Raw genomic sequence first — 24,574 nt, 5'->3', positions numbered from 1 at the left:
ATTCTTGATCATTTTAGTTGTTTTTAGTTTTATCTTTGTTATCTTTTCATTTTGTGTTTGTTTGTTCTTTTTCAGGTACTTTTAATCTTTTATGAGAAGAGCTAGAAGCACAAGTGATACATCCTTATTGTTCAATCTCAAATAGAGAAATTTTGCAAGGCCAACAAGAAAGAAACCGTAAGAAGGAAGGAAGCTTTGAGAGAGACTCAATTAGAAGCGCATATGGTCGATGAAAGAATTAGAATTGGTGTTGGTAATGCCGAAATGGTCAAAACAATGAAAATGAAGCCCAAGGGAAGAAGTTGTTAATGCAAACGTGTTTAGGGAAGTATGATGGATCATGCTTTTCCACATTTTGATGATTTGAGAGAGAGCATAGCAAGACCAAGGATTGATGCAAATAGTTACAAGATGGATTTTGGAGTTCTTCAAATGATTAAGAATTCTCAATTTGGAGGACATCCTTCTGAAAATCCACACACACACTTGAAGAAGTTTGCTATGATCTGTGACATGCAAAAACAACCTGGAGTGTCTGATGATGCAGCAAGATTGAAGCTATTCCCGTTCTCTTTGAAAGATAGAGCATTGGATTGGCTTGATTCTTTACCTCACAACTCCATTACAAATTGGGAGCAACTCACTGATGCATTTCTTGCACAATATTTTCCACTGAAAACTCAAGAGCCGAGGAATCAAATGACACTTTTCGCATCAAGAGAAGATGAAACTCTTTATGAGTCATGGATGAGATGGAAGGAATTAGAGAGATTATGCCCACATCATGCCATTCCAAAATGGATGATAAATCAGAATTTCTACACAAATGTCACTCCTGCAATCAGAGGAATCATTGATGCTCAAACAGGAGGAGAATTCATTATTAAGCATGAAGATGAAGCTTATGAGCTATTGGAGAAAATTGCAAAGAATACTCATCTTTGGAGTAGTCCAAGAGGACCAGCTCCAACTCAGAAAAGGCAAGCTGCTGGAATATATGATCTTGATCCATTCAACATGATTAATGCAAAGTTTGATGCACTTACAAATGTCCTTGCTAAGAAGATGGAAGATTTGAGTATGTTGGTTAGTTCATCAACATCAGCTGGAAGTTCACAACAAGTGGCTTATGCAGAGGAAACTACCAGCTGTGGAATAGATTATGGAGAACAAGCAGCATATGTTGGTAATTATGGAAACAAGCAAATGGGGAATCCTTATTCTCAAACTTACAATCCAAATTGGAGGAATCATCCCAACTTTTCATGGGGAAATCAGCAAAATCAAGTTCAAAATCAGAATTTTCAACCACAACAGCAGAGTCAAGTTCCATATCAGCAAAATAGGCAACCATTGCCTAATTTTCAGCAGAAAAATATGAACCCTCCACCAAAACAGCAAGAACAAAATTCCACCACTGAAGCTTTATTGCAACAGATACTTGCTAACCAAAATAAGCATGATGAGGAGATGAGAGAGGTGAAGGCAAGGCTGGAACAGATGCAAACACACAACAGAATGCTGGAAAATCAGATTGCACAACAAGCATCTTCCTCAAGTGCCAAATCTTTTGGAAAGCTTCCAAGTCAACCAGAAAATCCAAGAGAGCAGTGTCAAGCTATTACTTTAAGAAGTGGTAAAGTTATAAATGATGAGAAGAGTGAAAATAGTGAGAAGAGAGAAAATGAAAAAGGAACTGATGGGAGTGAAAAACAAGAGAGTGCAGAAAAATGTAAAGACGAATTTGAAGAAAAGGAAGAGAAATATATACCTCCTGAACCCTACAAGCCACAACTTCCCTTTCCACAAAGATTTCACAAAGCCAAGCTTGATAGGCAATTTGGGAAGTTCTTAGAGGTTTTGAAGAAACTTTACATAAATGTGCCTTTTGTTGATGCTCTTTCACAAATGCCCTCTTATGCAAAATTCTTGAAAGAAATTCTCTCAAACAAGAGGAAACTTGAAGATGATGAAACTGTAGCTTTGACAGAAGAATGTAGTGCTATCCTCCAAAGGAAACTTCCTCCAAAGCTTAAGGATCCAGGGAGTTTTTCAATTCCATGCCACATTGGAGAGTCTTGTTCTACAAAAGCTCTATGTGATTTAGGGGCTAGTGTTAGCCTTATGCCCCTCTCTATTTATAAGAAGCTCAACATGGGAGATCTAAAGCCAACCCACATTTCTCTTCAGTTAGCTGACAGAACAATCAAGTATCCTGAAGGGATTTTGGAGAATGTGCCCTCAAGGTTGGAAAGTTCTATATACCGTTGACTTTGTCATCTTGGACATGGAGGAAGATTCTAATATTCCAATTATCTTGGGAGACCCTTTCTAGCTACAAAGGAGCATTGATTGATGTTAAGGGAGAAAAGCTTACTCTTAGAGTTGGTGAAGAGCAATTGGTTTTCAATATTAATAACACTATGAAAAAGCATCATTCTGAAGCTGATACTTGCTTGAGAGTTGATATCATTGATGAGCTGGTTGAAGAACATTTCAGGAAGAAATATCCAGAAGATCCACTTGAAAATTGTTTGGTTCATGGAAGAAGCTTAGATTATGACAACCCTCATGTAGCTGCATATACTCAACACTTAGAGGGAAGTCCACCATTCATTTCTGCTCCAGTTTTTCAACTCACACAAAAGGAAAAAGTAGAATTTAAGCAACCATCATTCAAGGAAGAAGATGCACCTAAGGTAGAACTTAAGCAACTTCCTTCTCAGCTCAGGTATGAATTTCTTGGCACTAATAACACTTATCCAGTAATTGTAAATGCAAATTTGAGTACTGTAGAAGCTGATAAGTTGTTAAGAGTGTTGAGACAATTTAGAAAAGTTTTGGGATACACCATAGATGACATTAAGGGAATAAGCCCACACTTTTGCATGCATAGAATCATTTTGGAAGAAAATTGTAAGCCATCTATTGAACATCAAAGGAGGTTGAACCCAAATATGAAAGAAGTTGTTAAAAAGGAAATTTTGAAGTTGCTTGATGCAGGGATCATTTACCCTATCTCAGATAGTACTTGGGTGAGCCCAGTACATATTGTTCCAAAAAAGGGTGGAATGACAGTGGTCAAAAATGAAAATAATGAATTAATTCCCACTAGAACGGTGACTAGTTGGCGAATGTGCATAGATTATAGAAAATTAAATGTTGCCACTAGAAAAGATCATTTTCCACTTCCCTTCATTGATCAGATGTTGGAAAGATTGGCTAGGCATTCTTATTTTTGCTATTTAGATGGATATTCAGGTTTTTTTTCAAATCCCTATCCATCCAAATGATCAAGAGAAAACCACTTTTACTTGTCTATATGGAACCTTTGCTTATAGAAGGATGCCATTTGGGTTGTGTAATGCACCAGCCACTTTTCAAAGGTGCATGATGGCAATCTTCTCAGATTTCATTGAAGACATAATGGAGGTTTTTATGGACGACTTTTCTGTTTATGGATCTTCATTTGATATATGCTTGGCTAACCTTTCTAGAGTTTTGCAACATGTGCGATAATCGACCTTGTGTTAAACTGGGAAAAGTGTCATTTCATGGTTCAGGAAGGGATAGTGCTTGGACATTTGGTGTCTAACAGAGGAATAGAGGTTGATAAAGCCAAAGTTGAAGTGATAGAGAAGATGGCTCCTCCTACCAATGTCAAAGGAATTTGAAGTTTTCTAGGACATGCCGGGTTCTACAGACGCTTTATCAAGGATTTTTCTAAAATAGCTAAACCTTTGTCTAATTTGTTAAGTAATGATACACAATTTGTATTTGACCAAGAGTGTTTGGATGCCTTTTGCAGGTTGAAGCAAGCTCTTATCACTGCACCAATCATGCAACCACCGATTGGAGCCTACCTTTGAAATTATGTGTGATGCTAGCAACTATGCAATTGGGGCTGTTCTTGGTCAAAGAAAGGACAAAAAGGCTTATGCTATTTATTATGCTAGTAGAACATCGATGAGGCTCAAACAAATTATGCAACAACTAAAAGGAATTTTTGGCAATTGTCTTTGCATTGGAAAAGTTCGACCTTACATTATTGACTCAAAGGTGGTTATATTTTCAGATCATGCAGCTATCGTGCATTTGCTCAGAAAAGGAGGCCAAACCTAGGCTCATTAGGTGGATTCGATGCTACAAGAGTTTGATTTGGAGATTAGAGATAAGAAAGGAGCCAAAATGTAGTTCTGATAATCTTAGTAGGTTGAAATTGATAGTGAAGAATTGGATGAAATCCCTATTGATGAGTTTTTCTTGGATGAAAAAATTTTCTCTCTTCTTGCTAAACTACCTTGGTATGCACTTTGTGAATTATCTATCTTGTGGAGTTTTACCTCTAGGTATGACATGGCAACAAAAGAAAAAGTTTTTGCATGAGGTGAAGTTTTATAGATGGGATGATCCTTTACTCTTTAGGAGATGTTGTGATGGTTTAATTAGAAGATGTATTCCTGAAGAGGAGGTACAGAGTATTTTGCATCATTGCCATGCTTCTGATTATGGAGGTCATTTTGGCATCTCTAAGACAGCTAGTAAAATTTTGCAAGCTGGTTTCTTTTGGCCAAATCTTTTTAAGGATGTGAGGAAATTTGTGTTGGATTGTGATAGATGTCAAAGGAGTGGAAATTTGTCAAAAAGAGATCAAATGCCCCTAAATAATATTCTTGAAGTGGAATTATTTGATGTTTGGGGAATAGATTTTATGGGGCCATTCCCTCCTTCATATGGTAATAGATACATCTTAGTTGGGGTTGACTATGTGTCAAAGTGGGTGGAAGCTATTGCAACTCTAACTAATGATGCTAGAGTGGTAGTGAAATTCTTGAAGAAATTTGTCTTGAACAGATTTGGAGCTCCTAGGGCTATAATTAGTGATGGGGGTTCCCATTTTTGTAATAAGCAATTTGAAAGCTTAATGAGGAAGTATGGTGTAGTGCACAAGATAGCTACCCCATACCATCCTCAAACTTCAGGACAAGTTGAAATTTCTAACAGAGAGCTCAAGCATATTTTGGAGAAAACAGTGAACAATTCTAAGAAAGATTGGTCTATCAAACTAGATGATGCTTTATGGGCATATAGGACTGCCTACAAAACCCCTATAGGAACTACTCCCTTTAGATTGGTGTATGGTAAGTCTTGTCATTTACCTGTGGAGCTAGAACATAGAGCATATTGGGCCATTCAAACCTTGAATTTTGATCTTAAGCAAGCTGGTGAGAAAAGGTTGTTACAACTTAATGAGCTTGAGGAATTGAGGATGGATGCTTATGAAAGTGCCCGTATTTACAAAGAAAGAACTAAAGTTTGGCATGATAAGCATCTGAGGAAAAAGGAATTCAAAGAAGGTGATTTAGTTTTGTTGTTCAACTCAAGATTGAAATTGTTCACTGAAAACTTAAGTCAAGGTGGACTGTCCATTTAGAGTTTATAATGTTTTCACTTATGGAGAAATAGAATTTTGGAGTGAAATTTCTGGGAATTTTAATGTCAATGGGCATAGATTGAAACATAACATAACTGGAGACCCAATACTAGGAGCAAGCTGTTACAAGCTCTCCAATCCCTCACCTCTTTTCAGTAAAATTCATGAAGAGTCCAGCTAAGGACTATAAATTAGCCCTCTTGGGAGGCATCCCAAGTCCTTTATTTTGCTTTTGTTGATTTACTTTCATTTTCATTAATTTTGTTTTTATCTTGAATCTCCCCAAATTCAATTTTTGACATTGTTAAATTTTGTCTCTTGTAGATGTAATTCAATGAAGAAAGGCTGGTGAACTGTTGGGAAAGTAATTCTTAACTTGAAAAATTTTGTCCTTCAAAAGAACTGATAAGTTTTTGCTGCATAACCTGTGCAGGAGCTGCAATCTGGTTTATGTAGAGGAAATGTACATTCTGCTGCAAAAAGGGGTGTCTGCAGCAAAATGGCTCATGTTTTTGATGAGGTTGGATGTATTTAAATAGAGGAAGGTTGGTGAACTGCTGAAGCTGCTATCTGGTTCATGCAAAAAGGGTGTCTGCAGCAAATGGCTTGTGTTTTGATGAGGTTGGGTGTGTAACTTTTTAATACTTGTGCTTATAATGTTAATATGGTGGTAAGTAAGTCATTTTTGCAGCTTTGAGCTTCTTTGAGTTGTAGAATTCAAGGTAGAAATGCTGCATTTTCTTGGCAAATCTTGGAGAGTTCATTTCTCATTTGTGGTTAGATGCAACTTTATGCAGATTTTTATGGAGTTTTATGTGCTAAATGTTGATTTGCAGAATTTGACTCAAAATGGCATAGTTCTCAAAAATCTTTTATGTAGGATCCACTTTCACATGCATGTGTGATGCATTTTTGATGAACTTTGTATATATTGATGTGTTTTTGGTGAAAAATTCTCATGGTTTATGCTTCATGGAATTATATTTCCTCATTCTAGGGTATTTTTCACACTTGCAATCCATGTTCTATTGCATTCTTGATCTTGTTAAATTGTGCATAAGCAACTGCATAGCTTATGCAATCCTGCATAACCACAATTCTTGCCATTTTTCACCTTTATTGCAAGTGCATAAGGAGAGTGCATAGCTTATGCAACTCTGCATAACCTCATTTTGTCAAATTTCATATCTGTCAAAACTTGCATAAGGTGAGTGCATGACTTATGCACTTCTGCATAACCAAAAATTCTGCATTTTCTCTCTCTGCTGAAGTCTGCATAACCAGAGTGCATAGCCTATGCACTTCTGCATGATCAGAAACTCCAGAAAAATCAAACTTGCCGAGGGGTGCATAAGGAAGGTGCATAAGTTATGCACTTCTGCATAACCAAGAACTCCAAAAATACAACTTTGCCGAGGGGTGCATAAGCAGAGTGCATAACCTATGCACTTCTGCATGACAGAAACACAGAAAAACCAAAGTTGCCGAGACCTGCATAAGCAGAGTGCATAGCTTATGCACTTCTGCATAACCAAAAATTCTGAATTCCAAAACCCACCGAAGAGTGCATAAGCAGAGTGCATAGCTTATGCACATCTGCATGACCACCAACCAAAATTCCAAAAATTGCCGAACAGTGCATGAGTAGAGTGCATAACCTATGCACTTCTGCATGACCCAATTCTCTGAAACACCACTTCTGCCGAGAGATGCATAAGGGGAGTGCATAACTTATGCACTCCCGCATGACTTCGCTCCTCAACATTTCAAGGGTCACCGAAACATGCATAAGGACAGTGCATGACCTATGCACTTGTGCATAAGCCATTTCTTTGAAGTTTAAATCATTCTGAAACATGTACAAAAGAGTGCACAGGTTATGCATAAATCATTTTTCCTTATGCAGTCTCTTTCAAACCCTATTCAAATTCCTTTTCGTCAAACTTAACTTCCCAGCTCCAGTGCCCGACTCTTCACACCCCTACAGCCCTTCAACCTCCATTCCTTCGTTCTTTCTCGCCGTCTCTCTCCAATCTTCTCCTCTAGCACTCTCATCACGAAACCCTAAATTTCCCTTACATTTTCATTTCCTATCTCTTCTCCATCGGCAATGGATTCCAATCCACATTCCCGCCCCGCTTCTACCCTCGAATTCTCTACATTGTCATCGATAAACCCAACTTCCAATCCTCAACCACAAAAGACACCCACACCAACTCAAACACCCACAAACAAACGCAAAATCCGGTCCAAACTGCGGCGACCCATGTCCTCCGCCCCTCCTCTGTCCAAACGCAAAGACCCACCCACCCCATTGTCAGAACCGCCTCCCAAAAAGCCAAAAGCTCCACCCTCTACACCCTCTTCCAGCAAAAAGACAATTTCGGCAACCTCATTTGTATCAAAGCTACCCTGGCCTCTCCCTGATACAATTCAAAAAGCCGCTTTCAAGAGACTCAAAGATAGAAGGGTACAACCTACTAGGTATATATCTGCTGATGCTCTACAATCTCTTGGTTTATTTGACAATGTAGTTGCATTTCTTGATGGTATGGGTTGGACAGAATTTGTGCATAAGCAAGAGGTAGTTTATCCAATTCTAGTTTTGGAGTTTATTTCTTCATTCTCTGCTACCCTCAATTTGCATGATGTAGACCATATGAAATTTAGATGCTTGGGGCAAAATAGAGAACTGTCATTAGACCAATTTCATAGCATTTTTGGTTTTGCAATTGATGGGTTATTTAGAGTACCACATACTGGAGTAGAGGTAGCCAACAAGGGCATTTGGAATCCTGCCCAATTTTGGAGAATCATAACAAACCAACCTCAAACTTTCTCTGCTGGTAGATCCAAAACATCCCAAATCCTTGACCCTGCACTTAGGTTTATTCATAGGCTGATGGCTAGCACCATATTGGGCAGAGGGACTAGTTCTGGTGCTGTGGGCAAATCTGAACTATTTATGTTATGGTGTGCATTTCACAAAGTTAAGGTATCTCCTGGTTACTTCTTTTGTGAACATGTGCTGCACATTGCCCCCAAATCCATAGGTGATATTGTTTTGGGTGGGCTTATCACTGTCATAGCCAAGCATTTTGGTTTTAATCCTGCAGAGCACTCAATCCCAGCACTTGAGGACACTTTATATTTTGATACTGCACACTTAACCAAAACAGGGTTCCATTTATCATATTTTGATATCAAGCCACCTCAGCAGTAAACCGAGCCTATTGCACAACCGTAAACCCAACCTTTCCCATCACCCCAAAGACCCTACTACACCTACCCCACCCTCACCTACACAGACATTCCACCTACTGCTCGCCACCATACCTCCTACAGATGAACCTTCCTCATCCACAAGACTCCTCAGATTCAACACTAAAGCCTTATTCACCTATCTTGAAAGGCTTAGTGATGATATATTCTTTGTGGATAGGAAGCTTGACAAAGGGTCTTGATACACTAAAGGATCACATGATCACTATTTGACCTTGTCATGGAAACCAGTGGACAAACAAAAGAATCAAGGAGATGGTGAAGCAACTCATGATCTTTTGGGCATGCCACCCCACCTCCATCACCTCCTCCAAAGACCATCTTTTCGACAGCCGGGCAGCCACAAGCCCCTTAGCCACATCCTTGGACAAAGGAAAAACAATAGACATAGATTAGTGTTTATTTTACTTTTGTTCAATCTTGTAGGACCTTTTCTTTGTAAATATGTTCAAACATTTATAGTTTGTTTTGGATTATGTTTGTTTGTTCCAATTAGTTTATTTTAAATTCTGCTTTCTTTGAGGTTTTATTAGATAGCTATTACATCAGTCTTCTTTGATTTTTATTGCACTTATTGCCTTTTTGTACATATTTGCCCATACTGCCTATATTTCAATACTTCTACTGGTTGTACATTTCCTCTGCCAATTCCCATGCAGCAGCTTTTGTATACACCGCATACCTATGAATTTCCTCATGCAGAACTTTGCATAGCTCAGGCAACTCTTTCTCGCTACTGCACTGCACAGTTGTATTCCCTTATGCCACTGTCCTGCATAGCCTATGCAACATATATAGCCTCTTATGCAGCACCGCATGGCTTATGCACCTTACCTATGAACATGCTCGACAAGACTTAACTCGCATAACTCGTGCAGCTTCTTATGCATCTCTTTATCTTGAATTCTCATACCAGGTAACTCTTTCTTTTTGCTCTTAATTTTTACAATTCCTGGTCAATATTATTTGCTTTGAGTTTTGGTTATCTGCTGCTTGCGACATTGAGGACAATGTCTAATTTTGAGTTTGGGGGTGCATATTTTGATTTTTAGCTTTATTTTTCACATTTTGAGCATAGGAGCATCTCATTCCATTTCATTTACATATATTGTAAATATTTTACATATACATCCATACATACATATTCATTACACATTTACACACACATTATACATCACTTAGAAATTGTACAAATTGCATACAAATAGACTCCTTCCATTTAGTTCATGCATTACTCATTTTAGGAATCATGCACCATGCATTAAAATCTTTTGCCAAATCCCTTGAGTATTGAAAATGTGCCTATGAGAGTGATTTGACTCACCTTTTAGTTGGGTTTGTGGATTGAAAGTTCCTAAAAGGTGCAAGGTTTTGAAGTGTCTATCCCTTGCCTATATCTTCTTAGCCAAAAAGCCACCCAACTAGTCATTTGGAGATGGAAGAGTTTAGAGGGAGTTATTGGATATAAGGTAGTTAAATGATGTCTCACCAATCCTAAAACAAATTTTCTAAACCTTTCAAGGCGAAATACCAGCTTATACTTGAAAAGAGAGATGATTAGGCATTCTTTGATTTAAACCTCCTCATTTTAAACCTTTGGCCTTTTTCCTAATTAAAATTGACCCTTGCAAACCCCTTTTGAGCCTTTTTATCCCTAATTTTTCTTGAATCCCTTATTGCTACCTAGCCAATGAACCAAACACTACAACCCTTTTCATGAGAATAATTATTTACAATATTAGGTACATAAAAAAAAAAGAGAAAAAGAAAAGAAAAGAAAAAAAAATACAATAAAAGGGAGAAGAAGTGCTTGTCATCTTGTAAAAGTGCTAGTATATGTGCTTTTCACTATTGCCATTCAAAATGAAAGAAATCCACCCAAAGTATTAAAAGAAATGAGTTTGGGGGTGGCATTTTTAGGGACAAGCATCAAAAGAAAATGCAAAATACAAGTCTAAAGTATCAAAATGTCCCTCCATTCTATGTGTCTTGTAAAATATGCTAGCACTTGGCAATCCTCATTGTGTATTTCTTTCTCCTATGTAAAAAAAAAGAGAGAAAAAGATATAATAAAGTGTACCTTATGTTTCAAAATTGCAACATATTCTCATGCTTTGAATACTTTTTACCCATTTTTTTTTCTTCTTAGCCTCTTTTTGAATCCCATGGCCCCATTACATCCATAAAAAGACCTTTGATCTCTTGATAGTACTTGCCACATTAGTGGAGATAGGAGTAGGGAATTTGCCTATGGGATTGGAAAATTATCCATTCATTCATTTAATTCCATCATTCTATATAGAGACACTTTGACTATTGGTTGTTCTAGAATTCCTTTTGAGCATGACTCTCTCTTTTGATTGGTTGGTTTGGGGATTTTGAATGATAATTGACTTGATGGCTAAGCGGTGAAAGCTTGGATAAGCATTAGATTCTTTGCATTTTGAAGGATGAGTATATGGATTGTTGGTATGGCTAAAGGTGTGTTAAGTTACTTCAATTGGTAATTTTCATAACTCTTTGGATAAGGCACCCCTAAAAACTTTGCACCACATTCTAAAGTTTGCTTGAGGACAAGCAAAAGCTTGAGTTTGGGGGTATTTGATGCATACATTTTGCATAGTCATTTAGGTCTAATTTTATAACCCTTTTTATTTGATTATTAGTCATTTTTAGCTAATTTCATTAGTTAATTAGTTAGTTTTTCATAGTTGTCAATTTTGCATTAATTTGTAATTTTTACTTTGTTTTGTAGGAAAATGGTGTTTTTGAAGGACTAAAGAGAATTTTGCCCTTGAGGAGTGTCTTCTACAAAGAAAAGATGTCAAAAACAAGTTTTCGAAATAAATATGCATTGACCAAACTGTGCATAACTTGCCGCATAAGCTATGCAGATCTGCATAAGGAGAAAGATCACTGCTCTGTAACCAAATTAAATGTGCATAAGGAGATCGCATAGCTTATGCACATTCTCGCTCCCTTATGCACATTCACGAAATTGTGCATAACCTATGCACTAAGTCATGCAAACGCATAAGTGACCCAGATTCAGTTGAAATCAGATAAGGGATCGCATAACTTATGCAATCCACTTATGCAAATTCCTTGAAGAGTTCATTAATGAGTCGGTGAGATTCCCTCAAATAATTCCTCCTAGAACATACTATTTTAGGGCTCCATGTCAGAAAATGCTATATATAGTCTCATTTTCCCATTTTAGAAAGAGACAAGGAGCAAAGAAGAAAAGGAGAGGGGGCTGAGCAGAATTTGAGGAGTTATTTTCACCTTCCACACCATTTTCAACCAAGATTTGCAGATTTCTTTCTTTCTTTACACTTTCCTACATTTCTAGTGTTTAATTCCTTACTTCTTAGCTTAGATTAAAGCTTTATTTCCATTTAAACTCATCATATCTTGTAAGCATTATGGATAGTGAGTAGTTTACTTTTGATTCTGGAGTAAGGGTTGTAATATTTGAGATATTTTGTGGATTTTGATTGGGTAATCCATATTTTGTGGTCTTAATGAGTTTTATTCATTTCTTGTATGCTTAATGACATGCTTAGTGTAGGATCCCATTAAGTGATGTTCTTAATCCATGGTTGAAGCAAGAAAGGAGAAGGCCTTGTGATAGATAATCAAGAAATTGGACTTAATTAACTTAGACCTAGAAATAGGCTAAGGATTAAGAGGATTCACAGATTAATTAAAGAACTTAATGGGTCTTAATTAATTCTAAGTCCACGAAAGTAGGATTAGATTGATTAAGGCACTCTTTGTCTCACTCGAAAGGGAATTCAAAGGATTTAAGAATTAATCTCCTTAAAACCATTTAGTTTCACAAGATTGGATAACCAATTTAAAATCCCAAAATAGCTCGAATATAAAATCCCGAACTCCGGAATCGCCTTTTTACCATTGTTAATTTCTAATCGAATTTAATCATTTGCCATTTTAAATATTGCCATATTTGAACTTGCTTATTTCAATTTGATGCAATTTTAGTTTAATTAATACATTGTTGAATAGAATATTAAATTTGCACATTTAGATTTCGTACTCCATTACCCATTAATTCATTATTTTAATTTCATGAATACTTCAATTTAGTCAACTTTTATATCGAAAATTCAATCATTAACACAACTCCTCGTGGGATCGATATTTTTCTATACTACTTATACGACCCGTGCACTTGCGGTTGGGATGCATCATTGAGCCACAAATATGTAAACAAGATGATGACAAACCAAGCTGAAACAACAGATATTACTAAAACGGCTAACATATCCTTCCTTTTAAGAAAACCATTCCATTTTTCGGCAATTTCAGCTGTGTGAGTAGGGAAAAGAATTTATCATTGTTCCATCAAAGAGGAAAAGAAAAGGAAGTTAAAAGGCAAGGTATAATGATAGAACATAAGCACAAACAATTCATGCAACGCTGATTATCCAATTTGTCACCTGATTATACACATTGGTTTTGTTCAAAATTTGTCGAAGGCAAAAATACATTACCTAATTCGACTGCATCAACACGAACATAAATATCATATCCCTCTTCCCCATTGTGCACAGTGTCCATCAATTTGCCATACCATGTCAAACAGCCAGTCTCCTTCCCAGCAATATCTATGCTTGCATATGCAGAGCATGAACAATTCCTCATGCAATTCTTTTCACAGTCCCTTGGACTCATATTCGTGCTCGCCCAAACTGCTGCTGAAGTGTCAGATACTTTAACATTCGCCACTTTCACAAATCCGTCTCCATGGCCACATAATAAGGTAGACTCTAGCCGCTTCCTGACACACCCGCCTGATGCATCTTTTAGAATATTCCATTCCCTTGGGGACTTGGGTTCATACCCCGGTAAACAATCACATTCAAATCTTCGACTAAAAAAGTGCGGATCACATATTCCATAGGTACCACAACGCCCATATGGATCACACGGAGATTTTGGTACCGACCAGAATTCATTCCATTTGCCATCTTTTTCATGCCAAATTAGATTCTTAACTAGTCCTGAATAGTCCAACATTACCCTTAGGATAACAGAAGCATCAGAAACAGAGTAGGTCATATATGTCTCATTTTGATTGTTGACAAAACTAACATTGGATATATCTGTATAACTTTTCAAGGGCCAAGGACAGCCTCGCCAAATATATTTTGTACCCCAGTAGATAAAGGCCTGTGGTGATCCTTTTGGGTTGATCTGAAGTGAGAAGTTTCCAGTTCCGGGGTCAGCTGCTGATCTCCAAGATATCAGGAACCGGTTCATGCCTGTCCTTCGGTCCAACCCAAGTTTCATTCCTGGCAGCATAGTATCCGTAGGATGATCAAAGCTTTCCCACACAGTACTTTTACTTCTATCGTCGAACAAAACCAAATTTCCTGTATCCAAGAGCTGAGCTACAACACAAGTATCTGTAGCCTCCACTGAGACATTTGTAGACCATACAGGAACCTTCAAGTTATGGTAGCTATGGAGAACGAGATTTCCATGTTGGTCAATTGATAGAACTCCCGAGGAACCATAGATTGGATCATCCCTATTTGCTACCCACACTACAGTTTGCTCTCTGACTTTACGGTACCAGATTCCAAGATATCTAAACCTGGAACTTCCGGGGCTAAAGAATCCTAATGCAAAATTATTTTCTCTAGAGATCAGAAAGTCACCATCATGAATGGTTTGGTTCATAGTTATGGTGTCTTTGGAAGAAGAAAATGCGAAATGGAGGACTAGAAGAGAAGAATGCAGGAACAACTTTTGAAAATCCATACTGGTTCTGTAATCTTCATTGAAGTGAAACTTATGTGGGATGTGGTCATATTTTTAACCTAGAAAAGTCCACAAGGAGCTAAGACTTATAGAAAAAAGTTATCCCACATCATATTATTACAAAAATATTTATTTTATAATTAATTAATTATTTATATAATAAATTAGAGTAATAGATATTTGATATATAAAATGTGAATCTAATATGAAATATTATTTTTAAAATGCAATTATGTATAATAACTTTAGAAATGATTCTAATGTCTCTGTATAAAGCTAATTGGTAGAATATGTGATATTTGAAAGGTTGTCAATGAAATTTTATATCTTCATTGGGATCATATTATTAGAGATTGTTATAGGGAACAATAACTTTTTTTAAAGAGCATTCTACCTAAGAATGATGGGAAAAATAAGTTAAAAATTTGGGGTAAATTTTTGTAATCATAACTGAATTTTATATTGATTTTTTTTATGATCATAAAATTAGTAGTAATTTATTCACTTAAATTTCATTTTATTACATTTAGATTTCATTTATTTGGTAAAAAATAATTTACATGTAGAAAATATAAATATTTTTTTATTATTAATGATATTTATTTAAGTTTTAATAAAAAAAAAATTTTATTAATTTATTTTTTAAATACTCTAAATATTAAAAAATATTTCTTAAAATAATATTTTTCATAAAAGGAATCGAGCATTAATTTCCTGATTTCAATAGGAAACCCACTTGGAAATTGACGTAATATAGGTGTCTTCAGTAGATTGGAGGCCAATTATGTCAACAACGTTGATTGAACGGTTCAGTTGAAATCAATTTCTAGTGGCAAATGATGACAACTACAATTTGAAAGAAATGAAATTATTTTTCTTCTCTTTTCTTTCCATTTTCTCAATCCAAGCAAAGGGTTAGAGACTTAAGTCAACCAATTAATGTTCCTTTACTCGATGCCACTATTGTTGTGTTCTATGCCACTATTCCTTACTTGATTATTGTTGCAAAATGAAAATTGAAAGATTTGCAAAAGAAATCCATGAATATATCTCTCATCAATTGCATAAATTTTTAGTATGGAGATGTATGATATGCTTCTTCTGACAATAATTGTTCTTCTTTAACTTTCTAACTCAAGAAGGAAACAAAAATTTGCTATGAAACATATTTATAGCAATAAATAAATGATTTGTGGCCAATATATATGATATATAAAAGAGGAAAGGGGGACATTACAAATTTGCAAAATACTCTTCATTATTTTTATTATTTATAGAAAAACTATAAACGTAGATTTTGTAACAGACAAATGATTTGTCAGCAATAATATATGTTAGTGACAAAACTCTTTTGCTAATTCAGGAAACTTCGTTGCTAATAACTTTTAGCTACAAAATTTATGTCACTAATACTTTTAGCAATGATGATCAATACAGTATTGTCGTCGCTAATAACTTTTAGTAGCAGATAATCCTTCGTTAATCTCTTACTAAGTTCAATTTCTGATATTATAATAATTTAATATAAATTAAAATTTTAATATTATTTTAATATATAATTCTTAATATTGTAATTCTATAATTTTAATTTTATAAGTATTATTAATTCATTAAAAATTATTTAATTTATTATAATAAAAAACCTTAAACATTGAATCTTACTTCTATTGATTTATTTTTTTAATTGTTTTAAATATTTATAAATTTATAATTTTAAATTTAATAATAATAATAATAATAATAATAATAATAATAATAATAATAATAATAATAATGAACAAAAATATCCTTAACATAATTGCAAAATTATTTAACTTAATTGAATAAAAAAATTTGCAGATATGAAATTATAATCTCATTCAATATGTTTTATTTGTTACAAATTTGTAGCCATTTTTATATAAATATATAAGTATTTAAAGTTATAGCAAAGAATAAAATTAATATATAGTATATTAAATTGAAATTTAAATATTTTTGTTATATAAATTAAAGTTAAGGGACGATGACAAAATAATCGTCAAAATTAAGAGATAATGGATGAAATTAATCTTTTAAATCACCTTACTTGTTAAATTAAAAATATAAATCATACCTAAAACATAAATAATTTAAATAGAAAAAAAATTGGAGTGCTGGAAGCAAATTTAACTTCTGGAATTCTTGCATATATTTATGAGAAATATAATAAATAAATATAGCACTAATTTTTTTTTTTATCTCTTTAACGATCTTTATAGTTTTCCAAGTGCCTTAATTCCACCTACTTGTTTCACACAAGAAAATCATAATTGTTAAATTTTAAATAAAAGTGAAGTGTTCATAAAAAAAATAATGGGTGAAAAGCCAGGCAATTGAAATCACTTAGAGATTCAATATTTTTATTATACATCAAATAATTGAAACACATATTTTTATGAGAAATATACTAAAAAATATAGCATTACATTTCTTATCTTTTGATTTTTATTGTAAGTTTGAATTTCATCTTTCTTAAAAAAGAATCATATTTAGAGAACAACGGATGAAACTTAATTTATATGTATAATGAAAAATAAAAAAATATCCAATTTATGCTTGAATTTCAAATTTTATTTTATAATTACAATAAAATTAAATTAGTTCATTCATTATTTAAACGAATTAAAAATACACTAATAATAATAAAAAAATATTTAAATGAAATATAACTCAAGAGCTTCTAATAATTTATATTAGCATTACAAATGGTCATAGCTCAGTAAATAACTCTAAAACATGTAAAAAATTTGGAATATACCACGTGTAATAAAAACAAACTCTTGCACCATCTCGAAAAAGTGCCATTTGACAAATTTTAATATTCCTTCTTCACGACTCAGCTTTATAATATTTATACAAATAAATTATATAAATTTCCCATATGTTTGTGTTTTAAATCCAAATTCATAATGAATTAAGTCTAAGCAAAAAAAATTTCAATAACAAAAGAAGCATATTATGGATCTCTATATTAAAATTTTATGTAATTGATGGGAGATATATTCAGCGACATACAACCTTAGTAATTGTTTCCTCATCCACAGAACAAAATCTTTCTTTTGGTTCTAATGAGCTAGAACTAATAATACTAGACTTTCTGAGAGTGAATGCAGGTTGCTTAGGAGAAGGAAGACAAATTTCACTATTTAACATTAGAACAATAGCTGACATGGTCGGCCTTTCCATTGCATCTTCTTGCACGCATAAGAGCCCAATTTGGATGCATCTCAATACTTCAGGAGAACAAGAATCCTTTAGTGACGAATCAACTATCTCCCATGTTCTGTCTTCTCTCCATAAATGCCATATCTATAACATCTCATACATTACATGAACTCATAAACAAATTATTAAAATTCAGAAGATAATTAGGTAGTAAAAGCATCTTCAAGGGCAAAATATTTTTATGCCCACAGAATTTTACATTGATTTTTATTGTGGTCATAAAAATTCAATTTGTCATAATTTGATCACTAGTTTTAATTTTTTTTTTCTTTTTTGGTTGCAACTAGTGCACTCTAATTTGATCGTGGTGATTTTGGTATGAATTTCGTTGAAAATCTAACATGATATACAAGTTAAGATATTATAATACTAAAAATGAGATCTAGATCAAAAATCAAATTGAAGAAGCCATACAAAACTAGCCCCAAATTGAATATCATGTCAGATTTGTGGTGATTTTCCCATTGAAATCAGGAAACTAATTGTAACAAAATCGAATTTCAGTGACTAAATTGCGATAAGTTCAAGTTTTATGACCACAAAGAAAATCAATGCAAAATTCAATGATGATTGCAATAATTTACCCATATTTTTTAACTTACTTTTCCTATCATGCTTGGGTAAAAATCCTCTTGACAAAAGCCATTGTTCTTTTTCCTTGTAATGATCTCTAATAATATGATCCCAAAACTAAAGACATCAGATTTCATTGAAAACTTTCCAAATACCACATATTTTGGAGACATGTACCCACTGCATATGAAAAACACAAAAAAATAGTTATGATGCTCCGTTCAAATTACTTAATGTAAGAAAGAAAGGCATTCTTAGCAGTGCTTCTTTATGTCTAGCTGCTGGATGTGTAGGTATACTTACAATGTTCCAACTATTTTGTTTGTCTTTTCATGAGTTTGGTCGCCTTTGAAGATTCTAGCTAGGCCAAAATCTGAAATTTTTGGATTCATTTTCCCATCCAATAGAATATTACTAGTTTTTAGATCTCTATGGATAATTCTCAACCTATAATCTTGGTGAATATACAAGATTCCACGAGCAATTCCAACGACAATATCAAAGCGTTTTCTCCAATCCAAGATTGACCTTCTTGTTTCATCTAACAAAAGATTCCCATTTGAATCAGTGCCAATTTATGCATTTTATGTCCATCAATCATATTGTTGAAACAGATGGAATCAGACAACTTCTGGAATATAATGCTAAATAAAGTTGGACATACACAGGACTTACCAAAAAGAAAGGAGTCCAAACTTTTGTTTGGCATGTATTCATAAACTAGCATCGGTTCCTCTCCCTGAATGCAGCACCCTATGAGTTTCACCAGATTCTGATGTTGAAGTTTTGCTATCAACAAAACTTCATTTTTAAATTCATCTATTCCTTGCCCTGAATCTTTTGAAAGTCTTTTCACAGCAACTTCCTTTCCATTAAACAATTTACCCTGCATTCATATTTTGACATTTAGAATCTCACAACAACTGGAGATGAAGATAAGCACACGTACATAGTTGAGACATTTGCACAGAAGTTACAAATATGTACCTTATAAACCACGCCAAAACCACCTTGCCCTAGTTGTTAGCTGGAGAGAAACTGTCAGTTGCAGCAAGTATGGTGCTGAGATTGAAAAATGCAATCTCTGGATGACTCATGCTACCTTCGACTTGATTTTCCACTGAAGTTTCGTTGTAGTATGCGCAGCCAATTGTATCAAGCCATCTTTTGTTCCATTTGTTCCTCACTGCCATAAAAAAGATGAAACCAGAATGCTTAATGCTTACTCAAATCAGAGGTATGAATATACACATAAAGGCACAAAACATCATGCAAAATCTTGTTTCTTACCCCTTTTCTTCTTCTTCTTCAGCCACAAATATGCAAATAAGATGACGACAAACCAAGCTGAAACAACAGATACTACTAAAATCGCTAACATATCCTTCCTTTTAAGAAAACCATTCCATTTTTGGGCGATTTCAGCTGTGTGAGAAGGGAAAAGAATTTATTATTGTTCCATCAAAGTGGAAAAGAAATGGAAGTTGAAAGGCAAGGCATAATGATAGAACATAAGCACAGACAATTCATGCAGGGCAGATTATCCAATTTTTTCACCCGATTATACACATTGGTTTTGTTCAAAATTTGGCAAAGGCAAAAATACATTACCTAATTCAATTGCATCAACACGAACATAAATATCATATCCCTCTTCCCTATTATGTACAGTGTCCATTAATTTGCCATACCATGTCAAACAGCCAGTCTCCTTCTCAGCAATATCTATGCTTGCATATGCAGAGCATGAACAATTCCTCATGCAATTCTTTTCACAGTCCCTTGGACTCATATTCGTGCTCACCCAAACTGCTGCTGAAGTGTCAGGTACTTTAACATTTGCCACTTTCACAAATCCGTCTCCATGGCCACATGATGAGGTAGACTCTAGCCGCTTCCTGACACACCCGCCTGATGCATCTTTTAGAATATTCCATTCACTTAGGGACTTGGGTTCATACCCCGGTAAACAATCACATTCAAATCTTTGACTAAAAAAGTGAGGATCACATATTCCATAGGTACCACAACGCCCATATGGATCACACGGAGATTTTGGTACCGACCAGAATTCATTCCATTTGCCATCTTTTTCATGCCAAATTAGATTCTTAACTAGTCCTGAATAGTCCAACATTACCCTTATGATAACAGAAGCATCAGAATCAGAGTAGGTCATATATGTCTCATTTTGATTGTTGACAAAACTAACATTGGATATATCTGTATAACTTTTCAAGGGCCAAGGAAAGCCTCGCCAAATATATTTTATACCCCAATAGATAAAGACCTGTGGTGATCCTTTTGGGTTGATCCGAAGTGAAAAGTTTCATGCCTGTCCTTTGGTTCAATCCAAGTTTCATTCCTGGCAGTATAGTATCCGTAGGATGATCAAAGCTTTCCCACACAGTACTTTTACTTCTATCGTGGAACAAAACCAAATTTCCTGTATCCAAGAGCTGAGCTATAACACAAGTATCTGCAACCTCAACTGAGACATTTGTAGACCATACAGGAACCTTCTGGCTATGGTAGCTACGGAGAACGAGATTTCAATATTGGTCAATTGATAGAACTCCCGAGGAACCATTGATTGGATCATCCCTATTTGCTACCCACACCACAGTTTGCTCTCGGACTTTATGGTACCAGATTCCAAGATATGTAAAACTGGAACTTCCAGGGCTAAAGAATCCTAATCCTAAAACTGAGGAATTTTTTTTAACTATATTTCTTGTCTTCTTCACCAACGAACATTGACAATAGTAGCCTACTTTTGAACATTGCAGACTGAAGAAACGTGCCCATTGAACCAAATGCACTAACATGGAGGAAAATGAGCTTGCAAGCCAAAAACAACGGAGGAAGAGAATGGACGAGGTCCATTAAACCCTACAGCAGAATCCCTACTCATTGGGACATTTTATCGAATATTTGGACTGCGTTCCATGAAACCCAACCAAGCAAACGCAATGAGAGGAGCTCCCTCTCCTCTTCCATATTTTATTTAAAGGAGGTGGAATTTCCAATTCCACTAAGCCAGCCAACATAAAAATAAGGTTATGTCACTTTTCCTATTAAATAAGAAATACGAAATCTGTTTAATTTTATATTTTTTAATTAATAATTTATATAAAAATATTTTTATTAATAATTTTTCAGAAAATTAAAACTTTATAAAATATTTGAATTTTATTTATTTTAAAAAATAATAAATAAAATTTTTATTTATTTAAAAAATAATATTAGATTGTATTCTACTTAGATAAATTAAAAAGAAAGGAGGAGAAATTTTCCAAGAAAAGATTATCTGTGCTGAGGCTGTTCTATTACGGTGGTTTTCACGTTTTGTCTCATTATTATGAACGCATGTACATGGAATAATTTCTCCTTATATTGGATTATTAAAAAAATAATTAAATATATGTTAACTAAATACAAATTAATTAAATATAAAGCTTATTAATATAAATAAATATGTTTGATTAATTAATTTTTAATTTTTAAAATCAATATTTTAATATTTATTAGATTTTTTTTAAACAATATTTATTAGATTATATATGCATATATTTCAATTATCTTTCTAAGTTTTATATAAAAAATATTTATATTTTAAATATTATTATTAAGTATATTTATATAAAAATATAATATTAAACTAATAAAATTCTAACAGGATGAACTTATCACTCAAGCTATAAATTTTCTAGTCATTTCTTTGAATAATAATTCTCTTGTCATTTCTATTGAATAATTTATATATATATATATATATTATATGATGTTACATTATAAAAGGAAATAATTTTTTTTCATAATATTTGAAGGGTTAAAAAAAATTAAAATACAAAAAATTATTAAAAAACTTTATCAATATGTTATGAAATTAAAATAATTTGTTAAAACAGAGTATATTAGAAAATAATTTATTTTATAGAAAATACCTTTATCTTTATTTTTAATCTTAAAATAATTTAGTTCCTAAATTTTTATTTTCTTAAAAATTTAGTCTTTTAAATTTTATTTTATTGATAATTTAGTCCTTATATTTTTAAAATATGAGTCCCATAAAATTTAAAAATTTTAAGTTTAAATTATTTAAATATGAATTAATTACTTTAAGTTCCTTAAAATTTATATGAAATTTTTTCATTATAAATTTAAGCATCAAACCTGGAAAACTTGGTCAGATGAAGCCATTGAAGTTGGATTCTGCAGCATAGGTTTTGGTCTGTTTTCTTGGCTGTTATTATGATTATTGATCTCTTTTTTCTTGATGGAAGAAACAAGAAGTGATGATGATCTGTTAGCAGCTGCAGGTGGAAGAAAACTCATTGGAGACTCTACAAGTCTAGAGTACTCAACACCATTATTAGTACTTTTCTTCAATAATAATCTTGATGATGATGAGGATGATGATGATGGATTATCAAGAAGCTGCTGGAGGGTTCTCTCAGGCCTTCTTGGCACGATCACCGAGCGAGGATCATTCAATGTGCACACAGCAGTTGCTGCCGTAGATTGGCACATGAAGCCCCTCATCTTCCTGCCTGATTTCTTGGTGGTCATGGCGAAAAACACCAGGTGTTTAATAGTTGCCTAAGAGAGAAGGTAAGGGTGGAAGTGATGATTAAAAATGGGAGGGGGAGGATGGAGATCTCTGTAGGTAGGAGCGTAAATAAAGGGGTAGCATTTGCATGCTATATTTATGACTGAGCTAACCCTTTGCTTCTGTACTCCCTCTTTCTCTCTCTCCCTGTGTGCCTATGTTTTGAATGCTTTCAACTTCCTGTCTTTTTCTTTGCTTAATGTTGAGAAACTGACTGCTTTGTCCTAAAGTGCCCTTTTGATATTTTCAACTAATAAAATATTTGATTTTGGCTCCATTAATGTTAAAATTTTAAGCAACTTTAAAGCCTATTTACTTTAAAACTGCAATTAATTGTTGCAGTCAGCAATCAAACATTAACAATTAAAAGCTTTTGCCAACTAAAGATGGTATTGATCTTCTTCCATGAATTGAGATATTATCACAAATTTGAATTGAAATGGCAGAGGGCGAGTGAGTGGGCTAAGGTAAGAGTTCGTGACAAGTGAGATGGACTTACTTGGATCAACCATTGAAACACTCACCCTTAAGTGGCAACCATTTTACCATTGAGACACTCACTCTTAAGTGGCAAACATTTTAGTTAACACTTAAACCTTGAATCCTCCCCCTTAAACCTTGAACTTTGATGCAACATCAACACCACCAAGAATCTCGACACTTGAATTGAATTAGGCTAGACATACTCTAATACAATATTAAATATTTAAATTGAATGAGAAAAGGGGAGTGAGTGGGCTGAGGCAAGATTCTCTGATGAGTGAGATAAGCTTACTTAAGTTAGGACCAACCATTATGAAAAAATTAAAACTAATCAAATCGATAACTTGCCCTCCACCCTTGCAAGCACTTTGAATTTCTTGTAATCTTTTAATGTGGGACTCTTGACAAGTATTGAGTTCAAATCTCTCCTCATTTATCCATTTTAAAATTAATCATATTTTTGATGAGAAAAAAAAAATTATATTCGCTTTTGAGAAATTGCTTCATATGATAAAAGAGATCCATTTAGCATCAGAAATCTCAAGTTTGAATCTCATTATTGACCTCTTCATGTGATGGCATATTTACGTCTAATTAACTCATTCATAATAGAAATACTTTAAGCTTTGGTTCTTATATAAGTACAGTGAAAATACTTCTAAATATGTGTAAATGTGAAAGACGATATTTCTTGCCTGAGTGTGTAATCAGCCAATATATGTCCATTTTACTGAAAAAAAAAGGGGAAATTTCAGTTAAAGTGGCAGAAGTAGTATAATAAATGAGTCTGCAGAGCTGCTAACAGCTTATTTCTGAGAGACTCAGACTTTATTCTCTTGTCAATTCTTGTTTTTCTTTTTTCCTGTCATCTTCTCTCATTATCACATGCTCATAGCCACAGCACTGAGGTTTTTAATTTTTGAATTGACATTTCCTATTACTTGGTCCCAAATCATGACTTTTTTATTATAAATGTCTCACAATTTCTAATTAATTTCTTTATATTTTGTATTTCTCCTTTGCATTTTTTTTGAATGCACTAAATTCATTTTTATTAATTAATTTAAGATAAAAGATCAATGATATTTTTTATTAATTAGAAAAATCACTTTTATGATTTTTTTTTATTTTAATTACATGTTTTTTTATTTTTA

At 33.9% G+C, this 24,574-nt stretch overlaps 1 protein-coding gene, 1 non-coding gene and 1 pseudogene across 2 annotated transcripts; all 3 read right to left on the bottom strand.

The window, feature by feature from the left end:
• Nucleotides 1-683: 683 nt before the first annotated feature.
• LOC131172384 (small nucleolar RNA R71) lies at nucleotides 684-791 on the bottom strand. Its single transcript, XR_009142863.1, has one exon. It is a non-coding gene; the product is annotated as a small nucleolar RNA R71 (small nucleolar RNA).
• A 6,807-nt stretch (nucleotides 792-7,598) lies between these two features.
• On the bottom strand, nucleotides 7,599-20,877 carry LOC131172098 (G-type lectin S-receptor-like serine/threonine-protein kinase At1g11410; annotated as a pseudogene).
• Nucleotides 20,876-23,067, bottom strand: LOC110652828 (uncharacterized). Its single transcript, XM_058131882.1, has 2 exons — nucleotides 22,502-23,067; nucleotides 20,876-21,359 (listed from the first exon to the last, which is right to left on the bottom strand). The coding sequence occupies exons 1-2, from the start codon at nucleotides 22,895-22,897 to the stop codon at nucleotides 21,333-21,335; spliced, it is 423 nt and encodes a 140-aa protein (XP_057987865.1). The 5' UTR covers nucleotides 22,898-23,067; the 3' UTR covers nucleotides 20,876-21,332.
• Nucleotides 23,068-24,574: the final 1,507 nt, after the last annotated feature.

Source organism: Hevea brasiliensis, chromosome 13 (genome assembly GCF_030052815.1).
Source record: "Hevea brasiliensis isolate MT/VB/25A 57/8 chromosome 13, ASM3005281v1, whole genome shotgun sequence".
Lineage (NCBI taxonomy): Eukaryota > Viridiplantae > Streptophyta > Magnoliopsida > Malpighiales > Euphorbiaceae > Hevea > Hevea brasiliensis.
The sequence above is the reverse complement of the archived record's forward strand: the minus strand, read 5'-3'. Positions and strand labels throughout refer to the sequence as shown.